Source organism: Schistocerca americana, chromosome 4 (genome assembly GCF_021461395.2).
Source record: "Schistocerca americana isolate TAMUIC-IGC-003095 chromosome 4, iqSchAmer2.1, whole genome shotgun sequence".
Lineage (NCBI taxonomy): Eukaryota > Metazoa > Arthropoda > Insecta > Orthoptera > Acrididae > Schistocerca > Schistocerca americana.
Window position 1 is genome coordinate 371,983,118 of NC_060122.1, and position 21,042 is coordinate 372,004,159.

Sequence of the window (21,042 nt, forward strand, 5' to 3'; positions counted from 1 at the left end):
CTTTATCTTGCATTATTCTACTACCATGTACTAATTTTGTCATTGAATTAAATACACAGATGTTTTCCACGTCACTGATAGACCCTGCTATTCATATTTTGATGTAATAAGACAGTTAATTAAAAGAAAAAGAAAAAAAAGAAAAGGAACAGCCAATCTAATACTCTGTGTCCCTACATTACTTACCCTGATAAGGGTGGTCAGCCTCAAGCAGTGCTGACAATACGTACAATACGATATTATAGTGTCTGCATTATTCTGAATTACGTTGCAAAGTTCCTTTGGACATGCAAAGGAACAGGCACTGCGGTTACTACAATCATTGTGAAATGCATTAAATGTATTCGAAATGGCAGTTATGGATGACCATCAGCTGTAGACTGGAATTACGACAATGAAAATTTGTGCTGGACTGGTACTCAAACCCGGATTTGCTGCTTATCGCAAGTGGTCGGCATACCTTTAGCTATCCATACATGACTCACAGGCAGGCCCAAAATTTCATATGTCGTCAACCATGTGTCTATAGCCTGTACTCATACATCCATTATGTATATTTCCATACAGCTGAGACATTTTACTTGAAAGTCGCTGGCCCAGTGTCGGTGGATAAATATGATTTTGCAGTGCCTCTGTTGTTCCAAATTACGATCCAAAGTTCCTTTGGACATGCATATACATTTAAAGTAATACGTACAGTAGTTCTTTTGAAAGTGTTGCAAGACAGGATGCCTCTTTGGCGCTTGTCTTTTATGCAGTGTTTAACAAATAGCATACAATATTTTGGGTGACTGACACACACTGCCAGTTCCCCACAGGTGGCAAAATCATGCATTCATTTCGAGTATTTGAGGAGATGAAGTCCCTTTGAAAATGCTTTTGAAAAAAACTTGCTTTGGAGGCATCTAACAAATGTGCTGGTTTGAGTTCAAAGCAGCACGACGAACCCCTGTTCGTGAAAGAGACAAAACCCCTTCATATCACATTTTAAAAGAAGCATCCCCTTATCCTAAACACGTCTGAAGTGAGTAATATGTCAAGCAGTTTAATGTGGGACACTTCTGAAGAGTGTGACCCTCTTGGTCTTATGTGCTTTAAACATGCATCTCACTTGTGCTGGTATCCTCAGCTCACTCAAACTCGTGGGCACCCTATGCGTGATGCATGTAAAAGACACGGCATTCTACCACTCTAACTAGCCCTGGAGATCCGACAGAGCTATTGCAACTTGGCACATTTAAGCCCATAGAATGCTCAGCCTGGAGATCTCTTGGCCTACCTATAGCTCTCACAGTGCACCATTAAGTGGGAGGCTGCATGTTTTTGTGTTATAGGATGCTGAAAAGTGGCAGGTATTACTTGTCTGTAGAAGTTACTTTTTGCTGTGTGCCTTAAATGTTTTAGCTTGCTAATGTCATGGTAAGGTCTAAGAAGTTTATTGAGTGTCCTTCCAACTCCACTGTAAACTTACCTTTCAAGGATGTGAATTTAAATAAAAAAAAAAGTGTTTCTTTGGAATTAAAGGAGGAAAACTGGCATTACAACATTACTTGAATTTCTGGCTCTCAGTATACACCAACCACAGAAGCTTCACTTAATACTAAAGGGCCATACACACCAATTTATTGTCCAACCAACCAACCAACTAATTTGTGCACAACCTACACACGTCCCAATCAATTACACTAAGTGATTGCAGTGGCACTCTGTTCCAGTCAGTGGTTGTAAATTATTTATAGTAAATTCATTGAGGTTTTGTTTGATGTGATGCCACCTTTTTTGACACAGAAAAAAATTGAGATTTATCTTGGCTGTTTTAGAGGTAACAAAGCCGAGAAAACAGAGAGAAAGCTGTGGGCAAAGAAGTAACTGATGCAAAGAAAGAAATTCACCCATGCTCTTTACTTAAGGACCTGTGAGCTTGATTATTTTCATGATTACCTAAGAATTGATGAAAATGCTTTGTGGAGCTGCTGAATGTCATGAAAACATTTTTAATGAAAAAGAACAGTTATGAGAGAGAGTGTAAGCTGCAAGGAGAGGCTGTTAGAAACATTGTGGTTTCTAGCCTCTGGAAGAAGTTAAAGGATCTCAGATTCACTGCTGTTGTTTCTCCACAATTATTGTCCAGAATGATTCCTAAGACCTGCAACATGATTTATAGTTGCCTGAGGAAATATATCAAGATAAATTAAAACAAATACCAAAATGAAATAAATAATATTCAGGTAAACAATATTATTGTCATTTGTAGCATAAATAGTCATAATAAATAATAGTAATGAAGCAGAAGGCATCTCTCTATAAATTATCTCATAACACCTTTATCTTCCTTGCTATCTGCCACATTAGCCATTTTAAAAAGCATATCTGTTCATGCACGCAAACTGCAGATGATCATTTCAGGAAGTTGGTCGGACAGCGTTACGCATGGCACAATTTGTTGAGTGAAGTGGTGGTGATCGGAGGGAGGTGTGTGTTGGATATCAGACGGTCAGACCCAACTGACCACCTGACAAGAAAAAGTGGTTGGGAAGCCCCTGCACACATCCAATTTATTGGAAGGCTGATTATAAATTGGTACACGTGTAGGGCCCATGCTAAAATAGCAGCAGCCAGTTAACACACTTTTTCACCATTAGATAATGTTTGTGTTCCCCACTCCCCACATTGCATTGACTCCTTCCTCCTCTCTGCCCTCTGATCCCCAATCCCCCATTTTGGCTGTTCCTTACTTTCACCTGTAATTTTGTCCATATAATGTAGTAGCCTGTGCCAATACTCACTTGGTGTACTATTTTGGCCTTTATATTATTATACTGTTAATCTTTGAAGTTAATATAAGGTTTATTTGTCCAGAGCTTCTTTGTGTCTACTTCAGTATGCTTAAGGACAGTGTATCAGTATGTGTATAGTTGAGAGACTTTAATCAACATCTGTATAACGTGAATAGTACAATATGTTTGTCGGTCACTCAGGGGGTTCAGGGATTTATACTCACGTCTTTAGTGTCCAATACATTCAGCAAATCATTACAGAATATTTATTGTTTTGCACCAATATCAGATTGAGATATTGCAATGTGTGTTTTTCATGTAGGTATATAGCCATAAAAGTGTCGCATATCTTTGAAAAGAACAATATTTGTCCAGATACAAGCTCTCTTTTGATGTTTTATCGACTGTCTGTCTAGTCTTAAGTTGTCTGATGGTGACCTAGAAAGCCAAAAATGTGTTAAATATAAAATAAGTATTGATGTGAACATTAATTCTTTATATTTCAGTTTTAATATGTCTATGTTCCTCCATGTGCCCATGGAATATTACATAAATGTTTTTTTAGTATGTTGGCTCTACAAGTCTGAGATAAATTTGTTCAAAAATTCAGCAGCTCGCTGTCAGTGGAGTTAATATTAGTACATATTTATAGCATCTTCTTTAACAAAAAAAACCTGTAAAAAATGCAGATAATATATACTTTGAGTCATGCAAATTTTGTGGTACTATAGTATGCTTTTTGGAGTTAATTATACAATTATGAAGCATTCTATGTAATAATCATCTGATTATTCATCAGTTTAAAAATTTTCTTTTAGTAATATTAATTAAGATATTCACTTGCAAAATACAGCACTTGCATTATGTAAAATTTCTTAATGTTTTCATAACATCAGCTGGGTTTTTGTGATTTCTGTGTGGAAAACAAATAAAAGTAATCTATTATGTACAGATAATGGTAATTGCAGTGAAGTTTTCAGGTGTACAACTGCATTCACAAGTGTAACACACTGCGTTACAGTAAGAATCTTACCTTAAATCAACCAAACCATTACTGCTGTCACATTCCTTGGGTCCACTCATCTGCCATCATACATGGCAAAAATTACAAAAATGGAGATTCTAGTATGGAAACAACAAATATGAGAAAAGGCAACTACTCACTTGCTAGGCAGGGGACTGGTAGTTTTCCTTCATTAGTAAAGACTGTAATCTAAAAGTTTGACATCTTTTTTTTCCATTGCAGCATACTTTAAAACTACTGACAAATGCATGTGACATTCCATTTGTGAGTACTGTGATATGCTGTGTGTTCTCTGTGCTGAAAGAAAACAAATCATGATATACATTTCCCCAAATACCCAGATATGTAGCACCTTCGCCATTTTTTTAAACTCTCATTGTGCTAATATTCTGCTTCACTGCTTTGCACACTGTGTGCTGCTTATCATTGGCATTGCAAACTGGAAGTAGTGTAAATTACAACAAAATCAGTTTGGTTTGCTAAACTTTTGGAAGCTTTCACCCACTGTGTTTTTTAAAGTTGTTTATGTGTTGAAGTCATTTATTAAACTTAGTCAGCTGATAGATATTCCTGCTTAAAGGAAGTCCTTCTAACAAAGGAATCACATTCAGAGGAGGTAAGTAGAGAAGGAATTAGCACATTTCATCAAAATGTAAGAGGTATTAGAGATAAAGTTAGTGAACTGCTTATAGATGCTGACTCTGACATAATTGGTATATTGGAGCACCACTTAAATTATTTGACAATTCAGAGTCGGAGCAAATGACCAAAGCACTAAAGTAGGTTACCAGCAAATTTGTGCTAAACATAAACGAAGCCAAGACAGAGTCCCTCGTTATGATGTGTGGTCATTGTCAGACTGCTGATCATGTACAATCACTGCAGGTTGGGGACCAGTCCTACAAGAGAGTACATGAATTCAAATACCTAGGGGCACTTTTCACTGAGAACTTGTCATGTGAAGCAGAGATCAGTGCCAGAATACAAGCAGGAAACCGATCTTACCACATCCTAGCACACTGCTTCAGTCCAGATATCTCTCCATCAGTTCAAGACCCGACTGTACAAAAACCTGATCCAGCCTGTTGTTCTATATGGCTGTGAGACATGAAGTATCCGGAAACAGGACTTCCATAAGCTCCTTGTTTTTGAGAGAAAAGTGCCTCAGAAGATCTTCGGTCCGGTTCTGGATGCAGATACAGGGGAATGGAGGATCAGATACAACCAAGAGCTTGAGGAACTATACCAATAGCCCAACATAGCAGGAACTGTCAAAGCCAAATGAATGCAGTGGGCCGGCCATGTGGCCCGGATAGAGGATCACAGATGGCCTCAGAAGCTCCTGGATTTCACACCTACAGGAAAGAGACCGCCAGGGAGACCCAAGAAGCGTTGGAGGGATGGACTCCATGAAGATTTAAACCAAGTGTCAATAGATGTCGACGGATGGCGGATAGCAGCAATGGACAGAATACAGTGGAGGAGGAAACTTGTAGATGCGTGCGGTCCACTGGGCCTGATCACGTAGTAGTAGTAGTAGTAGTTAGTAGTAGTAGTAGTAGAGGCTTTCTTTACCAGGATAAAGATTAGCTGGCTGTTTTTCGAGCAGTTCTTTGTGGAGCAGGGGAGTGGCCATGTACATAAAAAAACAGTATCCAAATTGATGATATGAATATAATGGAGGGAAACATTCCACGTGGGAAAAATATATCTAAAAACAAAGATGATGTAACTTACCGAACGAAAGCGTTGGTATGTTGATAGACACGCACACACACACACACACACACACACACACACACACACACACACACACACACAATTCAAGCTTTCGCAACCAACAGTTGCTTCATCAGGAAAGAGGGAAGGAGAGAGAAAGACGAAAGGATGTGGGTTTTAAGGGAGAGGGTAAAGAGTCATTCCAATCCCAGGAGTGAAAAGACTTACCTTAGGGGGAAAAAAGGACAGGTATACACTTGTGCGCACACACACACATATCCATCCACACATATACAGACACAAGCAGACATTTGTAAAGGCAAAGAGTTTAGGCTGAACTCTTTGCCTTTACAAATGTCTGCTTGTGTCTGTATATGTGCGGATGTGTGTGTGTGTGTGTGTGTGTGTGTGTGTGTGTGTGCGAGTGTATACCTGTCCTTTTTTCCCCCCTAAGGTAAGTCTTTTCACTCCCAGGATTGGAATGACTCCTTACCCTCTCCCTTAAAACCCACATCCTTTCGTGTTTCCCTCTCCTTCCCTCTTTCCTGATGAAGCAACCGTTGGTTGCGAAAGCTTGAATTTTGTGTGTGTGTTTGTGTTTATTTGTGTGTTTATCAACATACCAACGCTTTCGTTTGGTAAGTTACATCATCTTTGTTTTTAGATAAAAAACAGTATTCCATAGATGTATCACGGCACTGCACTCAACAAGTATTTGAATGTTGTTCAGGGGCAGTTGAATTTAGAGAAACTAAACTTCTAATTGTTGTTGTTTATAGATCCCCAAACTCGTGACTTCAGAGCATTTTTGCTCAAGCTAGAGAGGGTTCTTGGTTCATTTTATAGGACGTACGTACCAAAAGTTAGTTGTATGTGGTGACTTCAGTATTAATTTTGTATGTGATTGTGCTAGAAAAAGGATGCTGGGACATCTCCTAAATTCATATGATCTAATGCTGACTGTGTTTTTTCCAGCCATGGTGCAGGGGAACAGTAACACAGCCATAATAATATTTTTATTGATTCTTCATTATTAGATTGGCATTCTCTTAGTAAAATGGTGAATGGCCTTTCAGACCATGATGCACAAATTTTAGCACTGAAAGGTTTTGGTACTCAAAAATTACACGGTATGTTGAAAAACTAATCCAATGGCAATAGAGTGTTTTTTAAACCTCATTGAGGAACAAAAGTGGCAGGATGTTCATAGTGCCGATAACATAGTGCGGTGGCCCGGTGTAATGTTAAGCTCTCTCTATACAGCTTAAACGTTTTCATGGACTTACTTGTTGAAGAATGCTGGTTCTACTTTCTTGCAGCGCCAATGTCTCCGGCTAGCACCAGACACTTCTCCGAAGATTTTACTGCTAGGAAAGAGAAATTTTCACTCTTTCACTCTCTCGCTCTCTCTCTTCTTATTTAAAAAATACGCAACTCTTGGAATATCATTCAATCCACCAGAACATATTTATTTCCACTTTGTACAAAAAAACAACGAAAATTTATGACGTAAGCCCACACATTACCGGGCACCCAGAATCAATTAATTACACATTTTTGAACACAATTAATACATAAGCTTTTATCGTGGTTGACTATCCACGTACTCTCAACAGCAGTTCAACGTCTAATAAACAGTCACTATTTCAAGTATCTCCATTTATTTTTTTAACAATACAATGCTGCATTACTCTTTGCAGCCAGCCACGGAGCTTCCGGGCTGTATTTGCTTATTCTTGGCAGGTCGCGCTGAACACTTGCCAGTGCCGACGAATTATCTCCCTTCCAGTTTCGCCTGCACAAACAATAAATGGGCGCAGTATCCCATGCTCATCCTTATGACCTGCTTTAAAATAACGCGTGTTCAAAACGGCTGGAACACAAGTGTCTCCAGACTTTTGTAAAATTCTGGGGGCACTACCATAGGTGACTAATATAATGCTTTCCTTAACACATTTCTCATGCTCTTTGAAAGCTGCTTTCCATTAGAACATTCTAAACAGGGTACTAGCAGTAAAAGGCAGCCTGGGTGGGTGACTAGTGGGATAAGAATATCTTGTAGAACAAAGTGGGATTTGTATCATAATGTTAGAAGCTATCATAGCCCATTTCAAACGATATTGTAAGTTGCTTAAAAATGTTAATAGGAAGGGAAAGGGTAGAACAGCTAATTCACTGGATAAAATTAAAACCATATGGCCAGGAAGTGTCTGATCAGCAGCACAAGATTGATGATATAAAGTCAGTTTGTAGTAAAAATATTTCTGTTGCTGATAGATAGATATATGTACAATATTTAAAATCACTTTCTGAGCATTGCTGCTGCTGAATTAAATAAAATCGTAGTTTCTACAGGGAATCATATAAATCTCTTGGAAAATGCCTTTCTGAGATTGATGTCTGAAATACTCCTCTGTGATACTGACAGGGGGGAGATTGGGTCAATAATTAAATCACTGAAGACTAAGGACTCTCATGGATATGATGGAGTGACTAGCAGAATATTAAAGTACTGTGTTCCACATGTTAGTCCTATACTTAGGCATATTTGTAATTTTTCCTTGAAGAATGATTGGTTTCCTGAACGAGTAAAGCACTACGTAGTAAAGCTGCTTTATAAAAATGGATAAAGGGATAATGTAGACAATTTAGATCTATTTCTATGCTATTAGTATTTGCTGAAGTTATTGAAAAGGCTGTGTAAGGATAATTGATCATTTTATTTCTCATAAATTGCTATCAAATGTACAGATCGGTTTTAGAAGTGGTTTAGCAACTAAAAATGCTTTATTCTCTTTTCTCTGTGAGGTACTGGATGGGTTAAACAAAAGGTTTTGAATGCTAGTCATCTTTTTTGATTTAACTAAGGCATTTGATTGTGTTGATCACAAAATATTGCTCCAGAAGTTATGGAATACGTGGAGTAGCTCACAATTGGTTCACCTCTTACTTTAGCAAGAGACAGCAAAAGGTCATGATCCAGTGTTGAGAATGGCTACGATATGGGGTCTGAGGGGGGGGGGGGGGGTTATAGTCAAATGGGGGGGGCAGTGTGCTGAGATATCAGTGCTGGGGGGGGGGGGGGCGGCACTCCTGTTTCTTATTTATATAAATGATATGCCCTCTAGTATTACAGGTGATTCTAAAATATTTGTATGTGCTGATGACACGAGCTTGGCAGTAAAGGATGTTGTGTGTAACATTGGCACTGTTTCAAGTACTACAGTTCATGACAGAAGTTCATAGCTTGTAGAAAATAAGCTAACTCTAAATCACAGTAATACTCAGTTTTTACAGTTTCTAACACACAATTCAGCAAAACTCGACATTTTAATTTCACAGAATGGGCATATGATAAGTGAAACTGAGCAGTTGAAATTTCTAGGTGTTCAGATAGACAGTAAACTGTCGTGGAAAGCCCACATTCAGGATCTTGTTCAAAGACTTAATGCTACCATTTTTAGTATTCAAATGGTATCTGAAGTGTTAGTTCAACATGACAAATAGTCAGCTTTACTTATTTTAATTTGATTGTGACATATGGTATTATATTCTGGGGTAATTCTTCCCAGTCTCAAAAGATATTTTTGGCACAGAAATGGGTGGTTTGGGCAGTAAGTGGCGTAAGTTCACAAACCTCTTGTATATCACTGTTCATTAATTTGGGTGTTCTGACATTGGCATCTCAATATATATTCTTTACTGTTGTCTCTTGTTAACAATATCAGCTTAGTCCCAAGAATTAGAAACTTTCATTCAGTTAATACTAGGCATCTGCATTTGGGTCGCGCTTCCTTGACTCTTGTGCAGAAGGGTGTGCAGTATACTGCTGCATCCATTTTCAATAAGCTACCACAAGAATTGAAAAATCTTAGCAGTAATCCACACGCTCTCAAATCAAAACTGAAGAGTTTCCGCATGGGTCACTTGTTCTATTCTGTCAATGCGTTCCTTGAATAATTAAGCTGATTCCTGCATTATATTGTTGATTGTGTTTAGATAAACTTGTGGCTTGGTTTTGGTTTTCTTCATAAACATTTTATTTTATCTGTTATTACTTTTATGTTGTAATTTCATGTACTGACACATTCCATGACCTTGGAGATTTGCTACTCAATTTGATCCTACGGAACTAGACTCGTAAAATATAACTAAAATACAACTAAAATACATACTTGAATAAGAAAATTAACAACAGTTGTACTTCATTAGTGTATCACACTGATAAAGTATGATTTGCCAAGGTTTTTACAGAGACAGATAGGCTGGACAGTAATTACATGCAGAAGGCACAATACTCATTAATTAATTAAAGGGAAGCAGTGGTTGGGAAGGGAGTGAGACAAGGTTATAGCCTATCCGCGATGTTATTCAATCTGTATATAGAGCATGCAGTAAAGGAAACAAAAGAAAAATCCAGAGTAGGTATTATTCCGTGGAGAAGAAATAAAAACTTTGAGGTTTGCCGATGACATTGTAATTCTGTCAGAGAGAGCAAAGGACTTGGAAGAGCAGTTGAACGGAATGGACAGTGTCTTGAAAGGAGGATATAAGATGAACATCAACAAAAGCAAAATGAGGATAATGGAATGTAGTCAAATTAAGTCGGGTGATGCTGTGGGAATTAGATTAGGAAATGAGACACTTAACACTTTCAACACTGCCCTCTTTACACCCGGCACTTGGCTGTGAACTGGCATATATAATGGATGTTTGAAATTAGATTGCAAAGAACAGAAAAAGTTAGGAATATGGTTCTTACATCATTTAAAAGGAAAATAGTAAGAGCTTTACATGAATGTGAGTTTATTTTACAATATAAAATACAAATGGGTGTTATAATTAAATAAAGAAAACACAAAAATGTCGAGGACAAAAAAGTTTTACATGATCTCTTTCCTGAGTAATGCCATTCTACTGTATCTAAATTTTAAAAAAATATCACTGGAATGTCTAACTGCAGGTATCTGTAAACTAGAGTATTTTAATAGTTCAGATGTAGTAGCCTTTGTGTGAAAATCCTGGAAATGCTGTGGGACGCAAAGGCCAACGCCACAGTCCTTGCACCTCCATCTACTTTCCTTCCTGATGTGCTTTCTTCCCCCTGTCTGAACATACTTTCCAATACCTAATAGTATTCACCTTGTTTGCAGTGGGTGGGACCTTCTCTGGACAGTGCCTTGCAAATTTGTGAGGATGAAGCAGCTTGTTGCTGAAAATTACTTCTGCCCTTCTCAGCCAATTTCTTCCCCACTTTGTGAATTAAGTCTACTAGGAATACATTCTTCCTAGTCTTCTCTTTATATAAAATAAAACTGTTGACATGTTAAACAAGTGGAAAAACAGCTTTTTCCACCACTTCAAAGTTTTTCGGGTAAACGGATAATAGCTGGAGAACTAATCTGCTCTGTCAACCCCAGCTTTATTCTTATTGTAATCAATAATAGCGTCTGGCTTTACAATTTCCACCTTTGGCCCTCACTTGAATACTAGTGCTGGTAGACTTAATGCTTTGTAGAAAGACAAAAAACGTCTCGTTTTGACTTCCACTTCACTGCCAAGAGATGGTGTTTCCTTCGAAAACTATCTGATCTTTTTTTAGTTTTAGTGTTTTGAATATTCACGGTAAACCTTTATTGTTTTTCATTACAGTTCCCACTCCAAGAGTTTTATTTTCCCACAACAAGTCCAAAAGAGATGGACTGGTGTAGTACCTATCCATATAAATGCAATGTCCTTTGCCAAAGTACTATGAACACAACCTTTTTACAGGGCCCTGTATACTACTGTCAACATTCCCTGCAGAACCTGTATATACATCACAGTTTAGCATATAACCAGTCGATGAATCGCAGAGAGCATACAATTTTATTCCATATTTATTGGGTTTGTTTTTCATGTATACTCTGAAGCCTATTCTACCACGAAAGGGACACATTTGCCTCATCTGTTGTCAGATTCATGCCTGGATGAAAACTACTTTTGCTTTTAAAAAGGCCTCACTTTGTGAAGTGGGTCATGCTTTTCTTCACCTCTGCTAATGAACGTAGCATTGTCATTCAAGTGTAACATTGACAATATAGCGCAAAATCGGTCGCGACTCAACAATTTACTCGCCAATCCTGTCTGCAAAAATGGGTCTGTTGACCAATAATCACTGATTTTCGGCAATTTGACGATGCACATATGCAAAATAATCCTGAAAAACCAGTAAATCTCTTGCAATTTTACTGCAGACCACTTATTCCAAACAGAGTTTATTTTCAGGCTACCTTTGTGTTTCATTGCCGTAATAACGTTACCAGCGTACCAGTTCGTTTCACTTTTGATGAGCCGAATAATGTCGTCATCAAACAAGTAACTAAAATATTGAAGCTCCTCAGTGGCATCTGAAAAATGTGATGTTACGCCGACTACTTCCTGGAAATCCGGCAGTACTGGCTGATTGTCTAGTTCCGACCAATCTTGCTCTACGTGCTCAGTGAGGCACACATGACCAGGTACCACAGATGGTGACTGATGGTCTGTACCACTGTCTGCATAGAAAAAAAATAATGCTAAGATTGGTACTAAGAAGTACTAAATGCAAGTGAAGTAATGAACACTACTCACAATACAAAATGCGGTAATGAAACTCTTCACTTTATAAACAATTGAGACACATACATACCTGAATCATCACTTGTACTTTCGTCTGGAGAGTACGAATCCTCTTTGTCAGAATCGTCAATTTCAGATCTTGCATCTCCATAAAGAATATCTAAGATCTCGGCCTCCGTCAGCTCGCTGCACGCCCTTTTCTTGATTGTAAACACCTGTGAATGAACTGCAGACAACTTCGTCTTTGCAGTGCTCACAACCGCTCCCAGAATGAGATAGCCGATAAGTGCTGGCCTCTTGCGGAAGAAGAATGAACTACCTCCACATTAGTTGACGAAACTTTTTTGGAGACCCGTTAAACGCGCTTACAGAGCTAAATAAAGGCTTGTCTGTACGGTATACGGGCGCTGTCGCCAATGTCAGGGCGGCAGCGCCCATATGATGTACGGGCACCGTGCTGTAAGTGTTAAAGTAGTAAATGAGTTTTGCTATTTGGGGAGCAAAATCACTGATGATGGTCGAAGTAGAGAGGAAATAAAATGTAGACTGGCAATGGCAAGGAAAGCGTTTCTGAAGAAGGGAAATTTGTTAACATCAAGTGTAGATTTAAATGTCAGGAAGTAGTTTCTGAAAGTATTTGAATGGCGTGTAGCCATGTATGGAAGTGAAACATGGATGATAAATAGTTTAGACAAGAAGGGAATAGAAGCTTTTGAAATAGAAGAATGCTGAAGATTAGATGGGTAGATCACATAACTAATGAGGAGGTATTGAATAGAATTGGGGAGAAGAGAAATTGTGGCACAAATTGACTAGAAGAAGGGATCGGTTGGTAGGACATGTTCTGAGGCGTGAAGGGATCACCAATTTAGTATTGGGAGGGTAGCATGGAGGGTAAAAATCGTAGATTGAGACCAATAAATGAATACACTAAGCAGATTCAGAAAGATGTAGGTTGTAGTAGGTACTGGGAGGTGAAGAAGCTTGTACAGGATAGAGTAGCATGGACAGCCGCATCAAACCAGTTTTTGGACGGAAGACAACAACAACAACAAACAACAAAATGCCATCAAGAACAAAAATCTCCAGCAATGTGGAATCAGTTAAGTTTTACACTAACGTGAGACTAAGACATCATAGGAACCTAATCTGTATACTGTGTTAACAATAAACTAACTCTGTGCTACGGTATATTGATAAGAGTCTTTCCTTCTCTTCCATCCAGTAAGTCTCTGGTGACTTGAGGTTAACAGACTCTCTCTGGCATGAAAATAACTTTATAGTGGGAGAACATAACATGTGAGTGCCACAGATATTCTTTACAGACGAATGGAAAAACTGGTAGAAGCGGACCTCGGGGAAGATCAGTTTGGATTCCGTAGAAATGTTGGAACACATGAGGCAATACTAACCTTACGACTTAGCTTAGAAGAAAGATTAAGAAAAGGCAAACCTACGTTTCTAGCATTTGTAGACTTAGAGAAAGCTTTTGACAATGTTAACTGGAATACTCTCTTTCAAATTCTGAAGGTGGCAGGTATAAAATACAGGGAGCGAAAGGCTATTTACAATTTGTACAGAAATCAGATGGCAGTTATAAGAGTCGAGGGGCGTGAAAGGGAAGCAGTGGTTGGGAAAGGAGTGAGACAGGGTTGTAGCCTCTCCCTGATGTTATTCAATCTGTATATTGAGCAAGCAGTAAAGGAAACAAAAGAAAAATTCGGAGTAGGTATTAAAATTCATGGAGAAGAAGTAAAAAGTTTGAGGTTCGCCGATGACATCGTAATTCTGTCAGAGACAGCAAAGGACTTGGAAGAGCAGTTGAACAGAATGGACAGTGTCTTGAAAGGAGGATATAAGATGAACATCAACAAAAGCAAAACGAGGATAATGGAATGTAGTCAAATTAAATCGGGTGATGCTGAGGGAATTAGATTAGGAAATGAGACACTTAAGTAGTAAAGGAGTTTTGCTATTTAGGGAGTAAAATAACTGATGATTGTCGAAGTAGAGGATATAAAATGTAGACTGGCAATGGCAAGGAAATCGTTTCTGAAGAAGAGAAATTTGTTAACATCGAGTATAGATTTAAGTGGCAGAAAGTCGTTTCTGAAAGTATTTGTATGGAGTGTAGCCATGTACGGAAGTGAAACATGGACGATAACTAGTTTGGACAAGAAGAGAATAGAAGCTTTCGAAATGTGGTGCTACAGAAGAATGCTGAAGATAAGGTGGGTAGATCACGTAACTAATGAGAAGGTATTGAATAGGATTGGGGAGAAGAGAAGTTTGTGGCAGAACTTGACTAGAAGAAGGGATCGGTTGGTAGGACATGTTCTGAGGCATCAAGGGATCACCAATTTAGTATTGGAGGGCAGCGTGGAGGGTAAAAATCGTAGAGGGAGACCGAGAGATGAATACACTAAACAGATTCAGAAGGATGTAGGTTGCAGTAGGTACTGGGAGATGAAGAAGCTTGCACAGGATAGAGTAGCATGGAGAGCTGCATCAAACCAGTCTCAGGACTGAAGACCACAACAACAACAACATCTCAAGTATAGTGCATTTTCAGTAGAAAAACTGTATTTTTAACCAGGAAATTCAGGATTTTTTTTCCTTGTCTGTGTATATAGAGGAGGGGTTGGGGAGGGGTAGCTGGCAGATTAGAGGGAGACAGCCAGTGTGTGGGATGAGAGTACAGAAACAGGAGGCAGAGGATGTGAGGTATAAGAATGCAACACACGGTGCCAGTGACTTATGTTGCACACAGTAACTATGACATAAAGTTGTGGTATGGGAAGGGTTGACAATACAGAGGAGGGGGAGAGACTGTTGGGTAGATTGTTTGGGTGCAGTGGCCTGGCTGTCCATGGATGCTGAAGGTCTTCTAAAGGCCTTCACAGACAGGCACTCTCACCCATCCTCCCTGGTAGTCCAAAAACATATTAAAGATTTCTACATCTACATTTATACTCCGCAAGCCACCCAACGGTGTGTGGCGGAGGGCACTTTACGTGCCACTGTCATTACCTCCCCTTCCTGTTCCAGTCGCGTATGGTTCGCGGGAAGAACGACTGTCTGAAAGCCTCCATGCGTGCTCTAATCTCTCTAATTTTACAATCGTTATCTCCTCGGGAGGTATAAGTAGGGGGAAGCAATATATTTGATACCTCATCCAGAAACGCACTCTCTCAAAACCTGGCGAGCAAGCTACACCGCGATGCAGAGCACCTCTCTTGCAGAGTCTGCCACTCGAGTTTGTTAAACATCTCCGTAATGCTATCACGGTTACCAAATAACCCTGTGACGAAACGCGCCGCTCTTCTTTAGATCTTCTCTATCTCCTCCGCCAAACCGATCTGGAACGGATCCCACACTGATGAGCAATACTCAAGTATAGGTCGAACGAGTTTTGTAAGCCACCTCCTTTGTTGATGGACTGCATTTTCTAAGGACTCTCCCAATGAATCTCAACCTGGTACCCGCCTTACCACAATTAATTTTATATGATCATTCCACTTCAAATCGTTCTGCACGCATACTCCCAGGTATTTTACAGAAGTAACTGCTACCAGTGTTTGTTCCGCTATCATATAATCATACAATAAAGGATCCTTCTTTCTATGTATTCGCAATACATTACATTTATCTATGCTAAGGGTCAGTTGCCACTCCCTGCACCAAGTGCCTATCCGCTGCAGATCTTCCTGCATTTTGCTACAATTTTCTAATGCTGCAACTTCTCTGTATACTACAGCATCATCCGCGAAAAGCCGCATGGAACTTCCGACACTATCTACTAGGTCATTTATATATATTGTGAAAAGCAATGGTCCCATAACACACCCCTGTGGCACGCCAGAGGTTACTTTAACGTCTGTAGACGTCTCTCCATTGATAACAACATGCTGTGTTCTGTTTGCTAAAAACTCTTCAATCCGGCCACACAGCTGGTCTGATATTCCGTAGGCTCTTACTGTGTTTATCAGGCGACAGTGCAGAACTGTATCGAATGCCTTCCGGAAGTCAAGAAAAATAGCATCTACCTGGGAGCCTGTATCTAATATTTTCTGGGTCTCATGAACAAATAAAGCGAGTTGGGTCTCACACGATTGTTGATTCCTACATAGTAGATTCTGGGTTTCCAAAAACGACATGATACTCGAGCAAAAAACATGTTCTAAAATTCTACAAGAGATCGACGTAAGAGATATAGGTCTATAGTTTTGCGCATCTGCTCGACGACCCTTCTTGAAGACTGGGACTACCTGTGCTCTTTTCCAATCATTTGGAACCCTCCGTTCCTCTAGAGACTTGCGGTACACGGCTGTTAGAAGGGGGGCAAGTTCTTTCGCGTACTCTGTGTAGAATCGAATTGGTATCCCGTCAGGTCCAGTGGACTTTCCTCTGTTGAGTGATTCCAGTTGCTTTTCTATTCCTTGGACACTTATTTCAATGTCAGCCATTTTTTCGTTTGTGCAAGGATTTAGAGAAGGAACTGCAGTGCGGTCTTCCTCTGTGAAACAGCTTTGGAAAAAGGTGTTTAGTATTTCAGCTTTACACGTGTCATCCTCTGTTTCAATGCCATCATCATCCCGGAGTGTCTGGATATGCTTTTTCGAGCCACTTACTGATTTAACGTAAGACCAGAACTTCCTAGGATTTTCTGTCAAGTCGGCATAGAATTTTACTTTCGAATTCACTGAACGCTTCACGCATAGCCCTCCTTACGCTAACTTTGACATCGTTTAGCTTCTGTTTGTCTGAGAGGTTTTGGCTGCATTTAAACTTGGAGTGAAGCTCTCTTTGCTTTCGCAGTAGTTTCCTAACTTTGTTGTTGTACCACGATGGGTTTTTCCCGTCCCTCACAGTTTTACTCGGCACGTGCCTGTCTAAAACGCATTTTACGATTGCCTTGAACTTTTCCATAAACACTCAACATTGTCAGTGTCGGAACAGAAATTTTCGTTTTGATCTGTTAGGTAGTCTGAAATCTGCCTTCTATTACTCTTGCTAAACAGATAAACCTTCCTCCCTTTTTTTATATTCCTATTAACTTCCATATTCAGGGATGCTGCAACGGCCTTATGATCACTGATTCCCTGCTCTGCACTTAAAGAGTCGAAAAGTTCGGGTCTGTTTGTTATCAGTAGGTCCAAGATGTTATCTCCACGAGTCGGTTCTCTGTTTAATTGCTCGAGGTAATTTTCGGATAGTGCACTCAGTATAATGTCACTCGATGCTCTGTCCCTACCACCCGTCCTAAACATCTGAGTGTCCCAGTCTATATCTGGTAAATTGAAATCTCCACCTAAGACTATAACATGCTGAGAAAATTTATGTGAAATGTATTCCAAATTTTCTATCAGTTGTTCTGCCACTAATGCTGCTGAGTCGGGAGGTCGGTAAAAGGAGCCAATTATTAACCTAGCTCGGTTGTCGAGTGTAACCTCCACCCATAATAATTCACAAGAACTATCCACTTCTACTTCACTACAGGGTAAACTACTACTAACAGCGACGAACACTCCACCACCGGTTGCATGCAATCTATCCGTTCTAAACACCGTGTGTACCTTTGTAAAAATTTCGGCAGAATTTATCTCTGGCTTCAGCCAACTTTCTGTACCTATAACGATTTCAGCTTCGGTGCTTTCTATCAGCGCTTGAAGTTCCGGTACTTTACCAACGCAGCTTCGACAGTTTACAATTACAATACCGATTGCTGCTTGGTCCCCGCATGTCCTGACGTTGCCCCGCACCCGTTGAGGCTGTTGACCTTTCTGTGCTTGCCCAAGGCCATCTAACCTAAAAAACCGCCCAGCCCACGCCACACAACCCCTGCTATCCGTGTAGCCGCTTGTTGCGTGTAGTGGACTCCTGACCTATCCAGCGGAACCTGAAACCCCACCACTCTATGGCGCAAGTCGAGGAATCTGCAGCCCACACGGTCGCAGAACCGTCTCAGCCTCTGATTCAGACCCTCCACTTGGCTCTGTACGAAAGGTCCGCAGTCAGTCCTGTCAACGATGCTGCAGATGGTGAGCTCTGCTTTCATCCTGCTAGCGAGACTGGCAGTCTTCACCAAACCAGATAGCCGCCGGAAGCCAGGGAGGATTTCCTCTGATCCATAGCGACACACATCATTGGTGCCGACATGAGCGACCACCTGCAGATGGGTGCACCCTGTACCCTTCATGGCATCCGGAAGGACCCTTTCCACATCTGGAATGACTCCCCCGGTATGCACACTGAGTGCACATTGGTTTTCTTCCCCTCTCTTGCTGCCATATCCGTAAGGGGCCCCATTACGCGCCTGACGTTGGAGCTCCCAACTACCAGTAAGCCCACCCTCTGCAACTGCCCGGATCTTGCAGACTGAGGGGCAATCTCTGGAACAGGACAAGCAGCCATGTCAGACCGATGATCAGTATCAGCCTGAGACAGAGCCTGAAACCGGTTTGTCAGACAAACTGGAGAGGCCTTCTGTTCAGCCCTCCGGAATGTCTTTCGCCCCCTGCCACACCTTGAGACGGCCTCCCACTCTACCACAGGTGAGGGATCAGCCTCAATGCGGGCATTATCCCGGGCAACCACAGTCGTAGTCCGATCGGGGGATGCGTGGGACGAGCTGGTTGTCCCCGACAAACCCCCATCCGGACCCCCACAGTGATGCCCATTGGCATTTCCTGTAACATATCCTCACAACCCCACTAATCATCTCACCACTCCCAGGAACTAGCCGCAAAGGATTGTCCTGGACTCCAGCAACTGAACTGTGTCATTTGTCAAAGCTTTGATTATTTGTCATCATGCCTGGAAATGAAGGACCTCCCACCCCACCGCCAGTTGTCTACCGGACTCAGTGGGCACTGCCAAACTGTGGCCAACAACCAAGTTGACCACTCAGTGACGGAACATGCTGCTGAGCACAACCCATGCCATCTGAATTACTGAATTATCCCCCCCCCCCCCCCCCCCCCCCTCCTCAGCACAGCACCAGCTTTTCTGAACTACATATTTGGGGAGTTATCCTTGAAATACATCATTCACTACTGTAATCCTCTGTCCTCAGTCTGTTAACCTACTGCACTCACTAAACCTCTGTCCTCAGTCTGTTAACCTACTGCACTCACACCTTCTACCCAACACACTCTCCCTTCTCACTCCTGTCTCCCACTCTCAATCCATATCTTCATGTCATTGTCATGGTGCAGCATACAACTTGCTGACTCCAGTGCTCATGTGTCGCATTCTTATCCTGTACAACTGCTGCCTTCCCCTTCTGCATTCCTATCTTGCACACTGGCTGCCTTCCTCTGAACCACCAGCTAACCCTCCCCGACCCCTGCCCTCCTGCTCTCTGCCTTTTCCTTCCCCTACCAAAGCTCATTAAATAATTGGTCCAAAAGATAACAAGTTTACATTTCTTTTTGTGTTCCTGTTGATGACTCAAGCTTATACTATCAGTGAGTGGTCTCCTTTATTCCTAAATTAATTACATTCTACCAGAACTTTCATTACTGTGATTTATGTTGTTACTTTTTGTATTTTCTTCTAGATCCTTATTTTTTACTCTGTCAGCTGTCTGTCACCTCCCAATGGATGATGGGACAATTAAACTGATCTTTCTTTGACCTTACAGTCCCTTTAATACATTTCCATTCATCTTTGCCTGCTATTCTCCTCATACCTCATGGAATTTCTCTTAACATAGGGTCAAAATGACCTGCCAATGCCCCCTTTTGGCCTTTTGATCTTTTCTCACCCTGAAGGTGGAATCAGTGGTCCCATACATTGGAGGTAATTTTCATTTGTGTCCTTTTCTGTCGTGTGTGCCAAGTGTTGTATCTCCGGAAGTGAAGTAGACATTAACACTAGCTTTCTATTCCTGATCATTTATAACTCGTAGTGTTATAAGAGATTAAGATTGTAGATACTGTTAATATTTACTGATGATGTAAATTGTGATCAGTGTTTGACATATTCATAAATTGCAGGAAGAACATTTGGAGGCTGCTGGTGTGATTCTGAAAGGAATTGAAGATGGATGGGTTAAACCTATAATTGCCAGAGAATATGCACTTGAGGAAGCTTCCCAAGCTCATCATGACATTATTCATAATAAGGGTGCTAGAGGGAAACTTGTTTTCAAGGTGTGAATTTTGTAAAATGGAAATTTACTTTATGGTACCCTAAAGATATGAAATGCAAACAGTTTGCTCAGCATTAATCATACCAATTTGAACTCTTATGTTCCTGCATATGGCTTTTATAGAGAATGAGTTCAGTTTATGGTAGTATTGAATACATTATGTAATACATTTTAGTTTCTAAAGCAACAGGTTATTTTGGATTACAACATTGGAGATACTTACAGATATTAATTTACAATGCATTTGACGTAAGTTAGTATTTGTAATGTCTCTATTGAAACCAGTCTATACTGTTACTGTTGGAGAAGTTTTGAACATTGCTTCAGTGGCAAAATTAGGGACTGGATCATTGTTGAAATAATTGTATGGTCCTTAAGTATTGAAGGAAGACGTTAAGATTACAGAATTAGTTTTTCATTTTTAAAATAAAAATGCATCAGTCAACTCTCTCTCTCTCTCTCTCTCTTTTTTTTTTTTTTTTTTTTTTTTTTTTTTTTTTTTTTTTTTTTTTTTGGGGGGGGGGGGGGGGGTACTGTAAAGTAAATTAAATGTACATCATAGTAACTTATTGTTTGATTTATATGACTTCTGTGCCCCTTGTATGTTTTTTCTTATAGATATGCTTTGTAAAAGATCAACTTATTATTATACATTTGGACAAAGCATTTTAAGTTATTTTGGCAAAAGTCAGTTGTCAGTTTGGAACATATTTTTTTATTGTGATATATTAATTGAAGATAAAGAAAGAAAATATTAAACATTTACA

At 40.1% G+C, this 21,042-nt stretch overlaps 1 protein-coding gene across 4 annotated transcripts in view; it reads left to right on the top strand.

The window, feature by feature from the left end:
- LOC124613885 (zeta-crystallin-like) overlaps positions 1–20,721 on the top strand; it is a 145,298-nt gene extending 124,577 nt beyond the window's left edge. For all 4 annotated transcript variants that reach the window (XM_047142624.1, XM_047142622.1, XM_047142621.1 and 1 more), the window contains one exon: positions 20,121–20,721. In XM_047142624.1, coding sequence (XP_046998580.1) covers positions 20,121–20,282 — 162 coding nt within the window. In that variant the 3' untranslated portion in view covers positions 20,283–20,721. The remainder of the gene's footprint in view (positions 1–20,120) is intronic.
- Positions 20,722–21,042: the final 321 nt, after the last annotated feature.